The sequence below is a fragment of the Acanthopagrus latus genome, chromosome 15, assembly GCF_904848185.1.
Source record: "Acanthopagrus latus isolate v.2019 chromosome 15, fAcaLat1.1, whole genome shotgun sequence".
Classification (NCBI taxonomy): Eukaryota; Metazoa; Chordata; class Actinopteri; order Spariformes; family Sparidae; genus Acanthopagrus; species Acanthopagrus latus.
Window position 1 is genome coordinate 2,823,536 of NC_051053.1, and position 17,853 is coordinate 2,841,388.

The 17,853-nt window shown below is 39.0% G+C and overlaps 1 protein-coding gene across 1 annotated transcript in view; it reads right to left on the minus strand.

The window, feature by feature from the left end:
* Positions 1 to 402: 402 nt before the first annotated feature.
* Positions 403 to 17,853, minus strand: part of slc18a2 (solute carrier family 18 member 2) — a 105,746-nt gene continuing 88,295 nt past the window's right edge. Inside the window, exons 11-16 of the mRNA XM_037124811.1 lie at positions 13,550 to 13,628; positions 9,825 to 9,876; positions 8,082 to 8,145; positions 7,882 to 8,001; positions 6,308 to 6,441; positions 403 to 2,928 (exon numbers count right to left, since the gene is read on the minus strand). Coding sequence (XP_036980706.1) covers positions 2,821 to 2,928; positions 6,308 to 6,441; positions 7,882 to 8,001; positions 8,082 to 8,145; positions 9,825 to 9,876; positions 13,550 to 13,628 — 557 coding nt within the window. The 3' untranslated portion in view covers positions 403 to 2,820. The remainder of the gene's footprint in view (positions 2,929 to 6,307; positions 6,442 to 7,881; positions 8,002 to 8,081; positions 8,146 to 9,824; positions 9,877 to 13,549; positions 13,629 to 17,853) is intronic.

Below are 17,853 nucleotides of genomic sequence, written 5' to 3' on the forward strand. Positions count from 1 at the left end.
TTTTACTTTAAAATTGACCATTGCCAAACTTTATTAGGTATGATATATTATTAAGTCCATGGTTTAAAACTAAACAGTGAAAGATCTAATATGGATTCCAGCTTTTCTTCTGGAGAGGTGAATTAGTTTTTGTATTACATGGAAACAGGGGCTAGGGTTTCTATATCTATTTTTCAGCAGCAGTATCCATGGGAAATGTGACATGAAATGGAAAAGTTTTTTTTATTCATTTTTTTTTTTATTGATACTATTCTTGAAGTATTCAATAATGTATCATATCATCAACTACAACACTCATATTTCCAGTATACTTAATTAGTACAACAAAGTCATGTCATATTTGTCACATCAATGTTGCATTGTTCACAATTAAAGGTTAACAGTAAGGAGCTGACTGGCAAAATGCAGCTGAAGTTGATGAAAAGAAAACACTAGATTAACTTAGTATCAATTAAAGTATAAACTTCTATAAACATTTGTGCACTGTAACAAGTGAGGTATTTGGATGGCAACACATTCGGATCTTTGAGTTTACACAGTTTAGATTCAGTGATGAGGTCCAGGAGTTGGTTTCCAGCTGTGAGGGTGTCAAAAGTTAGAAGACACCCAAGCCATCATAAAACACTAAACCTGAGTTTGACCTGCATGCCAAATGGTGGGAGATGCCTAAACGTTTAGAAGGACAGGGAACCCATTTGGGTCATTTTGGGGACAAGTTGACCACAGCCAGGTTAGATGAGTTATGGGAGATGAGCAGGGAGACAGGTCAACTCCTCTTTTAGTCTATTGGATAATTTACCAAAGTGACCAATTAGGAGAAGTGGGTGTGAACTGGAAAAGGGACTCTAAAAACCCTTGCATAGGAAGAGGAGGAAGGGTGGATACTTGTAGAATTCTTAAGATCGAAGGCTGGTAGGAGTTCTGATTGAGCAGAGGGCAAAGCATTTTGGCCTTGCTTTTGCCATAGATTTGAAAATACCAGAAATGTGGCCCCTTCTGGATCGGATGCTGGCATGCGGTCTGTTTCAATAAAGATTGCTTTATCATTCCACTCAGCCTTGCCTAGTAGTATCTTTTATCAACATACTACTCGCGGACACCATTGATGAAGACAGCCCAGAAACCACACAAGTTAAACCTTGGAACTGGTTAATGTACAGCAAGGCTTTGAAGTTGTCCATTACACAGTGGTGGCACTTTAACTGTTTACTCTTTTGTGTGTTGTCATTTTTTCACCATATCATGCTATGGAGTGAAAAGACGGTGACACAGACGGTGGCAGTCCAATGAAGAGTGTTGAAACTCTACCTTTCTTTGGCTCCAATGGTAAATTAGACTGTTCAGACAGAGCTTGCTGTGCCACAGCGTGGAGCTCCAAAGCCAGCTGGCAACCAGTGATTGTTATGGGGTCTGTTCTATTTTCCCTGCTTGCTGCTAGTGCAATTAGCAAGAAAACACACTGCTACAAAACACTATTAGACATAGTATAACTGCTGTTTTAGATTGTGTTTTTATGTTTTTATTCCTCAGAGATGAGCAGACACACACATACAGACACAGGCTGCAGGCATCAAAAAAGGCCTCCCCACAGATTATCGCACAAATCTATAGTCCATTTAACTTCTTTGTTTGCAGAAAATGCAACACCCCACTATCCAGGAACACTTGAAAGGTTATATGTTGTAAATTCATGAGGTTAACATAGAGATCAGCTGATTATAAAAGAGCAGCAGAATCGATCAGTGCAGATGAATGCACTTCTGAACAGCCAGACTACGTGCCTGAATGTACACAGGCTACATTGCCAGGCCAGACAAGGCCTGCTCACTGGGAAAATACTCTGCACCCGCTTACAATAAACAGAAGGATGGAATATTTTTATTATGAAAAGTCTTGAATTTCATTCTTTGCAGCTTAACATTGTTTTAGCAAATATCAAAATGAAAGTGACTGGAATTAGTAAATTAATATGAACAGTATTTCTGTTAAAAAGAGAATGTGGTGAGCATACCTGTTGAATTGATATAATGAATACAGTATAATGAATAAATTATAGAACCACTAATGGAAATTTAAAATATTAATGGATTATGAATTTAAGAATAGAACAAACAGCTTTATATGATCTCTATCTCTGAAGCTGCCAAACTATAAAAAACAGACAAAGAACAACAAGATGTATTAGGAGTGTATCAGATAACATTCCTCATCCCTGTCTTAAGCAGCTCAAATGTGTTGGCTTCCTTGTGCAGTTCAGCTAGAACAGTTGGTTGGGGCTGTTCGTAAGTATGTACTTTAGTATCAAGTTAAACAAAAAACATTGACCCAGCCTACAAATCTCCTGGGAATTTCAACAAACAACAGTTTCATGGCAATCCTCACAAATACAATACCAACTTACACACCAAGGTTTGTAATTATACTATAGACATATCATGAACATACAGTAGATAAAAATTTGACTTTTAATGGCTGACACATAAGTTAAGACATATTTGTATACCAAATAAACCAGCAAAGCATACTTGTTGCTCAGCACCCTCCTACTACCTAAAAGTGCTTTTTGACACATCTCTCTACTGAATAAGGCTGTTGGCTACAAAATAGCTCTCACACAATGCGCCTGCAACCACAGGTCAAAAACAACTTTGGTTTACTCCAGTACAACCCCTTAGAGGACATTGAACAGTACGAACGCTGAACGCTGAACATGGATATATTTTGGGTGTTTTTTCAATGCTGTGTTTTTTTTCTGCTGTTCCTTTTTTTGTACAACAAAATAGATCCTCTGAAGGGTTAACCTGCATGGCTGGTGTCCTGTTAATTATATTCATCATATTCTGGCTCCATGTCTCCACCCTGGTAGTGTGTCCCCGTTGTGGAGTAGGACCTTATCTTCATTGAACAGCTGGAGTCCATCAAAATGGCCTGAAAAAGAAAATTGGAAGTGCTGTTTCTGCCACAACATGTGTCAAAATCACCTTAGCAAAAGGTTTTAAATGTTTTACAGAGTAAACAGTTTATGTTCCTGATTTTAGAAGGTTCAGTTCAGTTATTCAGATAATTATGCTAAGGTGATAAGGTTCAGTGAAGGTGAGGACAAAGAATGAAGGTAATGTTGTGTGGTTCACAAAACATTTCAGATGCAGTCGAGCTGGAGCCCCCACTTTAGATTGGGTGTGCACTATTCGATTAGCTGCTACAGTTACTGTTACAGATAAGTGAAACTCTTGCCAAAATGCAATCAGCCTTTTGTTGTGAATGTATATGAGTCAAACCTTCGTTTAAAAGCATGATTACGACGAAAGAGGCACTTTTAAGATTTTCGGCTCAAACCCATTTTCAATGGGAGTGCATGGGGCACTTTTACGCTAGCGTCAAAATTGCAATTTTTAAAACAAGAAGGCTTGACACAACATGAAACTTTGCTCACCAGGGTCTCTGCATATAGCTCAACTAAACCACATATACTCTACCCAGACGTGTCGATCCCTGAGTACGACTGGGCTGCCATGACAACAGCTAGAGGAAGAAGCTACTGCTAACCTGAGTTGTTCAAAAACTTTCTTTTTAGTAAACTCTGTGTACACAAACAATGTTCTCAATGCTCATGTTCATGTGTAGAGATCCTGGTGATACTACAAGCAAAGTATCATGTTGTGTCGAGACTTCTTAGTGTTTTAAAAATAGAGATTTTGATGCTAGCGTCAAAGTGTCCCATGCACTCCCATTGAAAATGAGTTTGAGCCGAAAACGAAAATACGGTCAATCTTAAAAGTGCCTCTTTCATCATAATTGTGCTTTTACATGAAGGACTGACTCATATACATTCACAAAAAAGCCTAGGTTGCATTTTGGCGAGAGTTTCACTTTAAGATTAAGCCTTAAATAACGTCCTTTGAAATCAGTTTGTGATCTTGGGGCTTTTGGGGACTTGGATTACAGGAGATGAGCTGTATGGAGCCATTTGATGCTTGTTTTGGTTGTTTTTTTGAAGTCTCCACCTACTTCAGTTGCTTCAGTTTTCTTCAGTAGCAGAGTGCTCCACGAAATGTTTTGTGGACTACAAGACTTCACCTGACTTTATATCAACATGGAGAGAGGGGATGATGACTGTATTATTTTTTGGTGAACTGTTCCTTTACATATTAGTGCATTTATAAGATGCTTTTGTCCAAAGCGACTTACAGTAATTCATACATTCATACACTGATGGCGTTGGCTGCCATGCAAGGAGCCAACAAGCACATCAGGAGCAGTTTGGGGTTCAAGGACACTTCGACATGCAGCCCAGGGGAATTGAACCAGTGACGTTCCAATAACAAGACATTGGCTCTACCCTTGAGTCACAGCCGCCTTCAAAAGTAATGTTGAAATGATAAATGTATTGCAGTTCTCATTAAAGCCCCTAAATGTGAGATGTGAAAAGTGGTAGTCTAGTGGTAAGCTAAGAAAGCAGCAAGTTGGAGAGATTCAGTGTGGACTGGTTACATCCGACCAATGCCCTGTTCACTTCCTAAGGTCAGAATCTGACCAATCATGATCTGCCAGTGCAGAGCATTTGGAGTAAAATAAGGCAAATACTGACTGGGAAAAAGCAGATGAGCTGAACAGATGGGAGTAATACAAACAGAGAGGAATGGAAAAGAGGGGTGATGAATCATAGCAGATGCTACATGGAAACTAAAGCCCCTTTCAAATATGAACTCTGTACAGTATCCAGAGAATCAAATCAGGATATTGTTCACATTTTCTTGTTCAGACATGCAGCACACAACAGGAGATGTCTTTGTCAGACAGGATTATACATGTTGGAAATATTCTGTGTGGTTCAGGTGAGGAGTGGTGCCTGGGAAGAAGGCTACAGGCTGCTCCATAATGATGAATGTTTTGTGCTGATATCACTACATGCATTTGGGTGTATCTGCAACTGCAATATCAAATAAGGAGAATGGAGAGTAATATACAGACAAGCAGAGAGGAGAATGAAGCAGTTATACTCCATACATGAAAATCCCATCATAGACAGAAAGCTGCAGCATTTTAGATCTGTGTCCAGCAGCAGCATGTCCAGGCCACACTTCCGAGTGAGAGACACATGAAGACATATTCTGGGCAGATGTTTTGCAGAACTTTGATGACCTTTTCGAATTTCCTGGTGTTTGGTTGAGTATGCGTTACAGCTGATTAAACCAGCACTAACACTGAAGCTCATGCATTTTCGACTTGCCCACCCACTTGCTGTGAATTCACTCCGGACAGTTGTGTGCTCTGTCACACATCTGGCTCACCAGGATTGTGGAAAAGGGAGCTGGCATGGGGAAATAATGCAGACATTTGTGTTCACACATACAGCTCCCCTGGGTAAACTGTGGATAAATCCAGAGTTCCAGTGCATGTGTGAATGGGGCTTAAGAAATTATCATAAGGATGCCTGCTCTGGATGCAGCAGCAAGATGAGGAGGTTTAGCCACAAGCATGCAACATTGATGTCCAATGATGAGGAAATTCATGGTCACTAAAACCTGTCAACATGACGTTATGTGTTTCTGTGAAGCCCTTAAAGGAAATGTCAAAATGCATTCATCCACAGCAGGCAACTTGGCAATTCCTCTTCTTCAGTCATTTGTACGGAGGGGTTAAGAATGTATTTTGACATGATACACATACAACTTGGAGAAACTAGTTTTTCCACTACTGCCTTCGAGATTCCATTAGAAGTTACCCAGGAATTCCAACTGTGCATGCACCATATATTCTAATGGATTTAACCACAGCACCCATGATGAAATGGTGCTATGTAGCTTATACATCAACTATCATTGCATTAGGTCTAACTGATGTCATCTGAATCTGGTGTACCACTCTTTTTTTCTCATATATCACCTCAGAAAGAGCAACATGGAATAAATGAGATAAGCCCAATAAACGCACTGAACTGAATCTAGTTACAAACTGTTAGCACTGGAGATAATTCTTTTATTTTTAACAAACCCTATCAAGCCCATCATATCATCTGACGATGAGGTTGCTATATTTAAATAAAGTGTCTGTTTTTTTAGTCCAGGTTGGTGTAGTAAAGCCCTTTAGTGAATAGACTTTTTAGAGCTACACATCAGAATGATGTCATTCAGATTTAAAGGCAATGCAAAAAAGGGGGTTTGGAGTTAAGCAATTCATTATCAAGCAAAGCCATCTGAGAAAAGTTCAGACTTGTGACTGTGGACCTTGTTTTCCAGTGCTTCTGTATTTCTTTGTGTTGAAGTAGGAGTCGGTTAATTGTATTTGAGTGTGCTTCAAATCTTACTATTTTTTCTTCTTGTCCTGGTGGATTCCTGAGGAGGATGCAAAGAGGAGCAAAGAAGATATCCACTATTCCAATTATGGTCATCACCCAGGGGAAGCCAATACTCTCAGCGATGGATCCTCCGATAGATGGACCTATGTCAGTACAGGACAGATGACATACTGGTTTCATTTGTTTTTGTTTGACTGAGGGCAGCACTTTGCATCCACACCAATATATAAGATATAGTGGTAACAACAGAGAAACGCCAGGGTAAATGGGGATGGTAACCTAGTCATTTTTTTGATAATCATGAGACGGGAATATTGAAATGTATTCTCTGCAACAGGGAAATAATAGATATTGTGGGATGTTGTGTAATCTGACCAGTAACTTAATAATGGGGTAACAAAAGGCTAATCTGCTCTGAATAATAATGTTCAGGCTCCTACGTAGGCCCTTTTGAAGTGCATTTATATATCCTTTTGTTTACCTCAAACCCAATGGCAAGTCAACATTGGCCCCCAGGCCCCACTCTCTGGTCTAAGCTGTAGCGTGGGCATATCTGCTGACCGTATCCCCGTGCTGTTTGCCTCTTGAGGACCTGGTTGTGTCCCTAGTGATAGCAACCTTTGCAAACCATGGCCTCAGAACTTTTAACCCTGCTGTATTTTAAGAACAATCATGAATCAGGGCTGCAAAGACCCCATATGACCTCATTTTTTTAGTCTAAATTTGAAAGGTTCGAGACAATATCTTGAAAGATAGATGGCAGATTAAATCTAATAACTATGATTCATGGCTTGATCATGGTCATGGTTTTCTTGTAAACAGTTTATATCCAACCAAAATTAAAAACAGAAAACCAGAGAGATTACCTGGAAACATAAGTAATTTCTTAAATAAAATTAAAGTAATTGATTTTTAGTTTTTAAATAAAGCGTGACACACGTAAGACAAAACATAGACACACTGAGGTAATATAAGGATTATGATGTGTGTGTGTGTGTGTGTGTGTGTGTGTGTGTGTGTGTGTGTGTGTGTGTGTGTGTGTGTGTGTGATTTAAAGCATCGATGAAGAAATATCAGGTTGGATCTGAATTAGCTATTTGTTTCTTTAAGGGGCACTATGTTGTTTTGGAGAAAACATTCAAAATAAGAATTTTAATATTTACAATATTCATGAGATAATAATACAAACTTTGTTCCATATGTGAATAAACAACCTGCTCTCAGAGGAAAATATGGTCCGACAACACTGTTTGAAGCTAGAAGGGTGGCAGGGTCTACCAAATATAAACAAAGTCAAACAATAAAAAAAAAATTCTGTCAGTGAAGCTCTTTCTGTTCTGATTAACATTTCTTCAACAAAACCCCTTTAACTGACAGTAGTTAATAAATGGCAGTTTCTGTGTGATAACCAAGAATAAGAATTCAGGCTCTGCAATGACACCAGAATTTAATTTAGACAAACAAGATAAAGATTTATATGGTTTGAACACTCTCTGTTGCTGCCTAAATCCACTGTAGAGGTATCATGACCTGCAGATTATCTGGAGTGTGACTAAAGTATTGTGCTTCTGATTCTTGCTTACCTAAAGCAAATCCCATGCAGAAAGCCACATCAGCGATGGCATATACACTTCCATAAACAGACACATGCCGCAAGTCCACCAGGTAACCCATTATAGGCATCATAGAGGCGTCCACCATGCCTGTAACAGGCCACAATTTATGTATAATTATCTTATAAAAGAGAAAATTATTTATTTGAGTATTACTTTTGCAAACTTACCAATCGCAAAACCGACCCCAAAATTTGGAAGAATCAGACCATAGATGTTGGTGGCAAAAGGAACCTAGGAACAGACAGACAACAGTATTTTCTTCTTTACTCAATTCATAACATTTCTTAATTAATTATAATAATTATAATCATAATTATTTTATATCTAAGTATAAACAACAAAGACATTTGTCTGAGAAGTGATGCTGGCTACTTTTTTACTTTGTCAAATTAGTTGTAAACTCTCCATTGGCAGAATTACATATTATTATTATTATTATTATTATTATTATTATTATTATTATTATTATTATTATTATTATTAATAATAATAATAATAATAATAATAATAATAATAATAATAATAATAATAAATAAAAGTCCACCAGGTAACCCATTATAGGCACCATTATAGGCATTTTGTATTACATATAAAACTGAGGGAATATCTAGATGATTTGAACAATATGATTGTTTTTTACCCTTACAAATAATTGACCCTATTTAGATGGTCTACAGTGCATGGTCTAAAGGGCTGCATGCAAGTGCGTTTAGGGTGTATCCAAGTCCATTTTGCTGGTTAAATGGCAGTTAAAACCTGGGTACAATGCAAAGAAGTGGTATTTTGACTCTGAATTAGTCAGGGGTGTGTTTTTGGTGGAACATAAATAAAACCAATCTGAGTGTCTTCTCACATTCCCTTAAAGAGCCAGATGTACCAGGGCCTGACACATATTAACCAGTGACACTCGTCTTCACTGAGGGTCAGGGATGTGATCCATCGACTGTTGGACCCCTGTGCCCAATCATCTGTCCCATCAGCAACTCTGTTTGACTGCATATGAAAATATAAACCAATCTTGGACTGAGGTGGTGGAGGAGAAGCTGCTGTGTCCCTCTGTGTGTGCACAGATCTCAGTCCATGGATCAGATGTGACAAGTCATAAAAGGTATCCTGATCAATAACGGTGGGATGAGAGGGGAGAAATATGTCCTTAATCAGGAAAATATTGATGACATTACCTACAGTGATCCTCCAGCAGCAGAAACCATATGTGTATCTGTACATTAACCTGCACATTTGCATACAAGGAATAGTTAGTTAACTTCATTGATTATCTAAAACTCCAGACTCATTTCCCTTGGAGAGTTTACAACATCTAAAAAACTACAGCTTTTAGTTTTGCTGATTAAATGTGCCATATTTGTCACAGTAGCATTGATGCTTTCATGTAAATGTTTAAAATAACTAAAAGCAGCCTCTCAAATAACATCTTCAGAGTATATGAATGTTGTGAACCTGCCTTTGTAGGTGCATCTGATGCATCCTTTAATTAGCAGGAAACTCTAGCTTTTCTTGGTCTATGGTGCTGTCCCTTTTTGCTGATCCACTTTCTGTGTGCCTGACCACACCTTACATTAAGCCCAACATGCTCAGGGGTGCACAGGTAGGGGTCAGCGTCAAAGTGAGAGCTGGGCATGAATAATGAGCGATGACACATGTGTTGCGCTGTGGCTGCTTTGCATCAAGTGTAAGATAGAGCCCAATATCTCATTATGGTGGTTCCAACCCACTAAATGCGTTTTGTACACAATAACAACAGCCTGGTTTTGATAAAATAAACACATAGTGTACATATTACATCATTAAGCACATCATTTGTTAAAAATCATGATTTCTGTTAGTTTCCTATCAGTGCTCATCGAATATTACACAAGGTGATATTTGACTTTACACTTCCTCATACTTACACATATTACACTGATTCCAACCACCATTATTCCAATTAGAGCACAAAGCCATCTGTAGGGGGAGAAGATGTGGTCAGTGTTATGATATCTAAAACAATTTTACTCGTAATTAGTGACATTAATCTTTGCATAAAGTTAAAATATGGGACTTTGTTTTACAAGTGTGTATCATACGGTATATTCATTAACATGAGACGGATATTGTATAATAGTTTAATACTTAGTGTTAAATGTAACGCATAAGCCATTTTACTGTATGTAACTCTCCCCACCTTTTATCAATGATACAACTCTAATTCCAGAATAAAAGTTGGGGCGTTCGGTAAAATGGTAAATACTGTTTGTAAGCAGCTGACTGCATTCAGTTTTTATAACAACGGTTTCACGCAATGTTCCTGAGCCCCTATAGTGATACCTTTACACAAGTGGTGAACCAAACATGTGTTTTTTGATCATTCCACAACTTTCCAAGTCTTCTGTTGCCCCATCCCAGCTTGTTCGAAATGTGCTTCTGGCAGCTTTTTGGGAAACCGGGTTGTCGAAAAAAGATATAACAGCTTATAATAACAATTACTATCATTGTTACTAACTTCCAAGAGTAATTTGTAGATATTGCGGAATTTGAAGATACATGGTTTTGCTTTCTATAGCGCTTTTCTACTGACCACTCAAAGCGCCATTCAACACTTGTCAGATTCACCCATTCAGCTGAAGCTGCCATTCAAGGTGCCAACTGCTGATCAGGGGCATTTTGGCGTTCAGTATCTTGCTCAAGGACTCTTTGGCATGCAGCTAGGGAGAGCCGGGATTTGAACCAGCAACCCTCAGATTACAAGATGACCTGCTCTACCTCCTGAGCTACAACCACACAGGGAGCGGCATTTCACAATCATTAACTGCTAGTCTTTGCAAACTATCATTGGCTGTGGCTAGCTGCTGTTTGCAAATCAGCTCATAACTTAGTTAGCTGTGGAGCCAGATACTATGTCTCCAAAGGTTGATAGGACAGCAGGCAGGGACAGGGGAGTGAAGCGACAGAGGGTTGGACATCAACGGCCTGTAGAGTTGGAATATTTTTACATTTTACTTTGTTAAATGAGGATTAATTTGGACCAAAGTTTTTAGAACAACAATGATTTTGGAAAGAAAAAAACAGATTGTGGGGGCAGCTGTAGCTCAATGGGTAGAGCAGGTCGACTAGTGATCAGAAGGTTGCTGGTTCAAATCCTGGCTCCAGGTTGGGCTGAACTGCATGTCGAAGTGTCCTTGAGCGAGATACTGAACCCCACATTGCTCATCAGTGAGGGCCCGGCGATGAGCTAGCAACTTGTCCAGGGAGTACCTTGCCATTGCCCAGAGATGAGGCTGGGATTGGCTCCAGCAGCAACACCCCGCGACCCCATGGAATGGGATAAGCGGTTATGGCCGATGACATGACATGACAAACATATTGTGTTGGTAAGTTTCACTTAGTCTTCATCCAGTTTGAAAGAAGTGTGTTTTATGATGAGTTAATGAGTCGATTATGCTCGTCTTAGCTCAATAAACTATGGGGGTTATTGAACTCTGGGCTAGCTGCTTAGCATGCTAACATCCGTAGACGTCTCTGCAACACAATGTATAGATGTCTTTAAATAAGACATCCATAAAATCAACACTGTTAAATCTTTGAAACATTTTAAACAAAAATTCTGGCCAAAAACTAAATGCTTACATAGAAACACAAATAGCACTTAAATGACCAGAGATTAAAACTACATTTACGATTCCTACGCTTGTGGAGGATAATTTCATACTTTATTATGAACATTACTGTCATGTGGGAAAAGTGTGCTTAGGTGGGGAGTGAAGCTTTAATGTTCGTATCACGATTGTACAACCCATCTGTATTCTGATGAGGTTCTCTCACACATGTGGTCTTCAATGTTTATTTGTTGGTTAATTTGTTGTATTATTTGTAAAATGAAATGGTCATAACAATAAGAGTAATTTTTGGTCTTTGATTGTATAATTATTCTTAATCGGCTTCTTCCTTCCTTGGCAAAACATAAATACATGTATGAATACAAAGTGTACTGCAAAGTGTGTTTTCCTTCTTTCTTTGGTTTGAGCACTACTTAGTGGATTGTACTTGGTTCCCTTGACTTGTTACTTTGATATACAATTTGAATGTACTTTAAACTCCATGTATCAAATTGCAGCAAATAGCAATGTAGTATTAACCACTTTTTTATAGTCCAAATGTGAGCAGATTGTAATATGATGTGAAAAATGAGACCCTTCCCATCTCTCTCAGTCACAGGTGGAAATCCCAGGGTCCCCCCCTCCAGTAAAGCTTTTTTATTGAAAGCACAATGTAAGCAGTGCTCATTATAATCGCGCAATAATGTGCTATTTACATCTTTAAAGATTTAGTCAGACAGAGAAAGAGAGGAGAGGAGAGGGACAGGACTGGACAAGAGCAGTAATGATTATTTTTGTCATTCTAAAAGACTGTCTGGATATAAATGTCAGAGAATAGCATGTCAGAGAATAGCATAATCTGACATCTTTCATCTGGAAAAGGGCAGTTATTATTTTATTTTCAGTTTATTAGTTTATTAATTGCATGTGTACATCTTAATTTGATTTCAGTCATTTTGTGTTAAATCTAGACATGTGCAGGTGGACTCAGCCAATGCTAAGAAAGGTCTTCTGCCTGCCTGTTGAAGAGATAGAGAGATTAAAGCCTCAAATTGCGGTAAAAGACGCTGTATAAAAGACAGGCTACAGTTTTTATTCCTTGTCCCCCCTGGAATTATTCTCTAAAATGTTACTGTTTATTGTCCCCCCAACTATGAAATGGGATTGTCGCCCCTGCTCTCAGTTGGCCTGTGGACAGGTTGTTTAATGGTGGGACTGTGGATTTCTTTGCAAAACACTCAGATCAGCTTTCCACAACAGTCCAAAGGATAAGACTTCATGAGTGTTATCCAGTGGCTCGTCTCAATACTCTCTCCGCTCAGCTAACAGAGAGCAACAGTAGTTAGTTCATTTAAAGTTTAGACATGAAGTCAAAATACAGTGATGACAAGTGTAATATGACCAAAGTCATAACAAGTCACAGCTGGAAGATTATTGAAGAAAACAGCGACACTGACATTGTTTTAAAGGTTGTACTACATTGTATGTGTTACTGAGTGAGGACAGAAAAATGCAAGCTTCCTGTTCAAGCCTTGAAGAATGTCTCAGAACTAACATGGACTTGTGCACATTAAACAGATTTTTGCTGTTCTCTAGTTTGATGTTTTAGCTGTAGCCCCTGAGCTAAGTTTGATTCCAGGTGAGCGGTGTTTACTTCCATATATGTGATACTGAGGAAGCTGAAAAAGTGGTCATGACGGAAACAGTGGTGTTAATAATTGGCAGTGTAGAGTAGAGACAGAAGGGGCAGCACTGCAGCATTAAACCTGTGAAACAGGCAATGCCAATAGCATTAGAAGCAATAGTATAGTATGTCTTTGATAGGGTTGGACAATTTTAAGTCCCATTTTATATTCAAAATAGGAGGAGACATGAACACAGAAATTATAGATTGCTTGTATCATAAAAGCCTCAATAAAGCAGTCTCATAAACAGTAAAAAGCACTGAAAACTCATTTAGAGCAGCGGAAACAGATATCACATCCCCAGTGGCAGACAGAGGACAGACACAGGGGTGGGATAAAGATCATTTCCCTTCCTACCTCCCCATCTTGTGTGCCAACGTGCCGAAGATGTTGGTTCCAATAAGGTAGGAGATGGAAGCTGGTAAGAAAGCAACGCCTGGGCCAAAGACAGACAGAGAAAGAGAGATGAGAGACTCAACATGTGGGCAGGATTTCCAAGATAAGTAGATTTCTATCAGTGCCTCATCACTCAGCAGCTGTACATCTTCCATTGTCTGTAAAGAAGACTTGTGCCTTCCCCCTGCCAGCCTATGACACCCTAATATCCTGTTCTCATCCTTTTTTATCTGACCTAGACTTCATATTAAAACAAAGACTGTAGGCAGCCTCTGAATAGAAAATATCTGGCAGGATGGAGAAGTGACACTTTTGCACTACCTCGAGTCACACAGTAAAACAATGTATGAATATCATGTAAATAAGATCAGAAAATGAGGAGTAATTTATTGATGATATTTTGTAAAAGTGATGACGTGGGGTGTTTTCAGGCCTGTCATTTGGTTTATTTGGACTGTACCTTCTGAAAAAAAAAGAAGGATACATCGTTGCATTTTAGTTCTGGTCTCGTTCCTGTTTACATAAGCATTTTACAAATGAAACCACAACAGTAAACACAAAATCATACAGACTGCATTCGTTACAGTTGTTGTCGATAACCATAATCATCATGATCATCATTATGCAGCCCTTTAATGCTTCTGATGTTGATTTATGTTCTTTGGTGTTTTAAAGAGCTCACAGACAAATAATTCAGTAACGGAATACATGTGTAGAGTAACATAATCTGGATACAAAAAAGGTAACCGTATCCCAGCAAGATGAAATGGCAATTTTATTTATATCTATTTACTCTTGTCTTTATGTGCATATGTTTGGTATTGAAGTAATCCAGAGACAGGAAGTAATCAAGTTACTTTACTTGTATCTGTGTAATACTTGGATTATGTTAATGACTACATTCTTTGAAAGTTAATTAATAACTGTACTGGTAAGTGGTAACCCTCTCGACCCTGTTAAATATCATCATTATTCAGTATCAGTATTTTTAGACTGCAAATCGGAAGCATGTTGGATAATGACGTAACAGAGATGTGTTCTGTCCAGTTACGATTCAGGACTTAATGTTGCTGTGGGGTCACTGTCACACACTTTATAATGGCCTTTAATAAACAGTCACAGTACTGGCACAGCAGCTTTAACAACTTTTGACCTGTTAATCAGGAAAAATACCACACTGACATGCAAACATCATCTTACCATATGAAATGATTTTGCATAAATACACATCCTCATGTAATTAATTAATTCACATCTAATTATAAGATTGCGTTCTGTACAGTTACCTGCAGATGCATTTATTGGTAATGACGCGCTTCACCCTCAGTAACAGATTTCAGAAAAAGATTGCTGTAATCACGACTTGGACATCAATGCAATTTCGTCAACATCACGTGAGAAACTCATAATCATAATAACCCACCCATCTATTTCAGCCCCACCAGGCATATTAACCCAGTTCTAAGCACTGCTGGTTGTTTATTAAGCACTGACAAGTTTCTAAACACGTGTGATGCCACCAGTCATTTATCTATTTATTTATTTTCAATTTAATTCATTTCTTTGCATTGGAACAAGTATGTACTATGCACATGTGCCACATGTGCTATGGCAGAATAGCCTAAGCGAATTTGCAATGCCCTTCCCAACATGTACCTTTACAATACATTAAACTCAACATCAAATACATAAAAGGCAATACAAACACAACAATTAATAACTGTAAAACTGTAATACTCTACAATTAACACCATAAATATGTATTGCCAGATCATTAATGTCCAAGTGACTGATCCATCTTCAGAGACTGTTTCAGTTTGAGTGATCCCAGGGAGGATTTAGTTTGAGGTCAGCAGCTAAAATTGCTAGTGTTAACTGCCTGAATACAATAAGCTGTTTGTCCAAATCAGGATTTGCATAAAGGTGGAACCGCAAGGTCACTGAGCACCTGAGAGGTCTGATTATGTTGTTATGGTGTTAAAAAAAAGCGTTGCTCAACAATGAAAGCTCACTGAAATTTTAAGTCGACAGACGTAGATGTAGGACAGTTTTGTAGTACATGTGCAAATCACCAAAAATTAGCAGTGAATTAAAAATGGCTGACTTCCTGTTGGGTTTAGGTCATAGGAACAAGAGACTTTTGGGGTTTAATTTAATCAATACATCATTGAGGACTGGACTGGACCAGGACAGTCAGCTGAGATGACCTGTTAAATGTGACCTCTCTCTCCCTGTCAGTGAACCGGTCAGTGCTTCCGTGCAACCTCAAATATCCCTGGCGCCTCTCAGAGCTCTACAAGCTTGCTCTGTCTGTCTATCTGCTTGTCTGTGCTAAGTTTCATGTCAATGTGATTATACACATACACAGTTAAGGTGGAACACTTCTAAAGGTTTGTTGCATATAAATGCACGGATAATTCATTGTTTTGTCCTCAGCGAAAAAACAATATTGACCTTTAAGTTGAAAAAGGAGTCATGTGAGATATCGCGTGGATAGTTGTTGCCAGAATACAGTACCTTAACTCTCCTCTAGGTTCCGTCGCATTCGGAAATCAAAACTTCTCCACTGGCAGGACGGTGGCTAGCGGAACAAGCAACTGCTAAAGTGAGTTGTTCAAAAACTTTCTTCTTAGTAAACTGTGTGTTTACAAACTATGTTCTCAATGCTCGTGTTCACATGTAGAGACCCTGGCGATACTACGAGAAAAGTTTCATGTTGTGTTGAGCCTTCTTATTTTTTTAAAAACAGCGATTTTGATACTATTGTAAAAAATGCCTGTAGCACTCCCACTGAAAATGAGTTTGACCTGAAAACGAAAACATGGTCAATCCTGAAAGTGCCTTTTTCGTAATTGCTTTTACACAAAGGATTGACTCATATACATTCACAAAAAAAGCCTAGGTTGCATTTTGGCAAGAGTTTCACCTTAAAGGATCTGCTGCTAACATCACACCCACAGCACACGCTCAGGGGTCTAGTAAGAGTCCATGCCTTGATGGGTCAGGGCTGTTTTGGCAGCAAAAAACATTTTGTTCCATCCCCAGCGTGTAAAGGTCTTAGGGGGCGCTAGCAGACCATTTCCCCACCCATGGGTATATCCAACAAAACACATACATTTTCACCACATTTGACACATGTGCAATGTGTCATGAGTTTTGAGCACCATTATCCACTAAAAAAGGCAGCAGACTGTAGGGATAGAAAGAAGGAACCAATAATCTCCATAAAAGCAAGGAATCTCTGTCTGTCTGTATGTCTTTGTTTGCCTGAAATATCTCTGCGGATCAGGATCAGACTGATCTGAGAGTTTCAACATGGCTGCTGCGTGGTTTAAGGGTGTGCAATGTCGCATTTGTTTGGACTGCAATGATACCGTTAATAAATTATTTCAGAAATGCTTTACGAATCCGAGTCTGTTCCGGTCTGTGGAGATCCGGATACGGCCGGACAAAAAAGTGGAATTGGAATCTGTGGATTTTTGTGTGTAGCTAGCTGCAAGCCCAACACCACGGCCCACCTCCCGAGTCGACGGACCGGTGTTTTGGATTAACGCGGGGCTATGTTAACTGGCGACCATCAGCCGAATGCGTCTGTGGTCACCGTAGCTACACCAGATGTTGAAAACGGGAAGAGAAGACGTAGCTGTCCTCAGATCTGCCACACCTGATACGTGTTCGGGCGGACACACAGACACCTCTGGGTCGCAGAAGAAGGCCAGATCAACTTGTGACCACAGTGTCTGTTCACCGTGTCTGTATGGTGATGATTTATAACACAAATAAGCATAACCTTTATGAAATGCACTTACTCGTCTTTACTGTCTATTTCAGTAAATATTCCTCACATAGAAGAACAATGGAACCCTTTTAAACGAAACAAAAAAATAAATAAATAAAACATGGGACTCGAACTTAGACTCAGTGAGGGAAAAAAGTATGACAACCAACCCACTACACCAGACTTACTATTTAGTCTATTTCATTTTACTTCATTATAGAAGGTTTTTACCAATAAAGACCTTATTCTTTTGTAGAATCTTATTTGTGTTATAAATCATCACCGTATAGACACGGTGAACAGACACTGCGGTCACAAGTTGATCTGGCCTTCTTCTGCGACCCAGAGGTGTCTGTGTGTCCGCTGTGAAGAGAGAAATAGGTCATACCGAGAGTCACCTGCGTGATTTGATTGGCAGTGTGGTTTGGCTGCCGCTCTTGTCTTTTTTTTTCCCTCAGTGAATGTGAGTTCAAGTCCCGTAATTGTT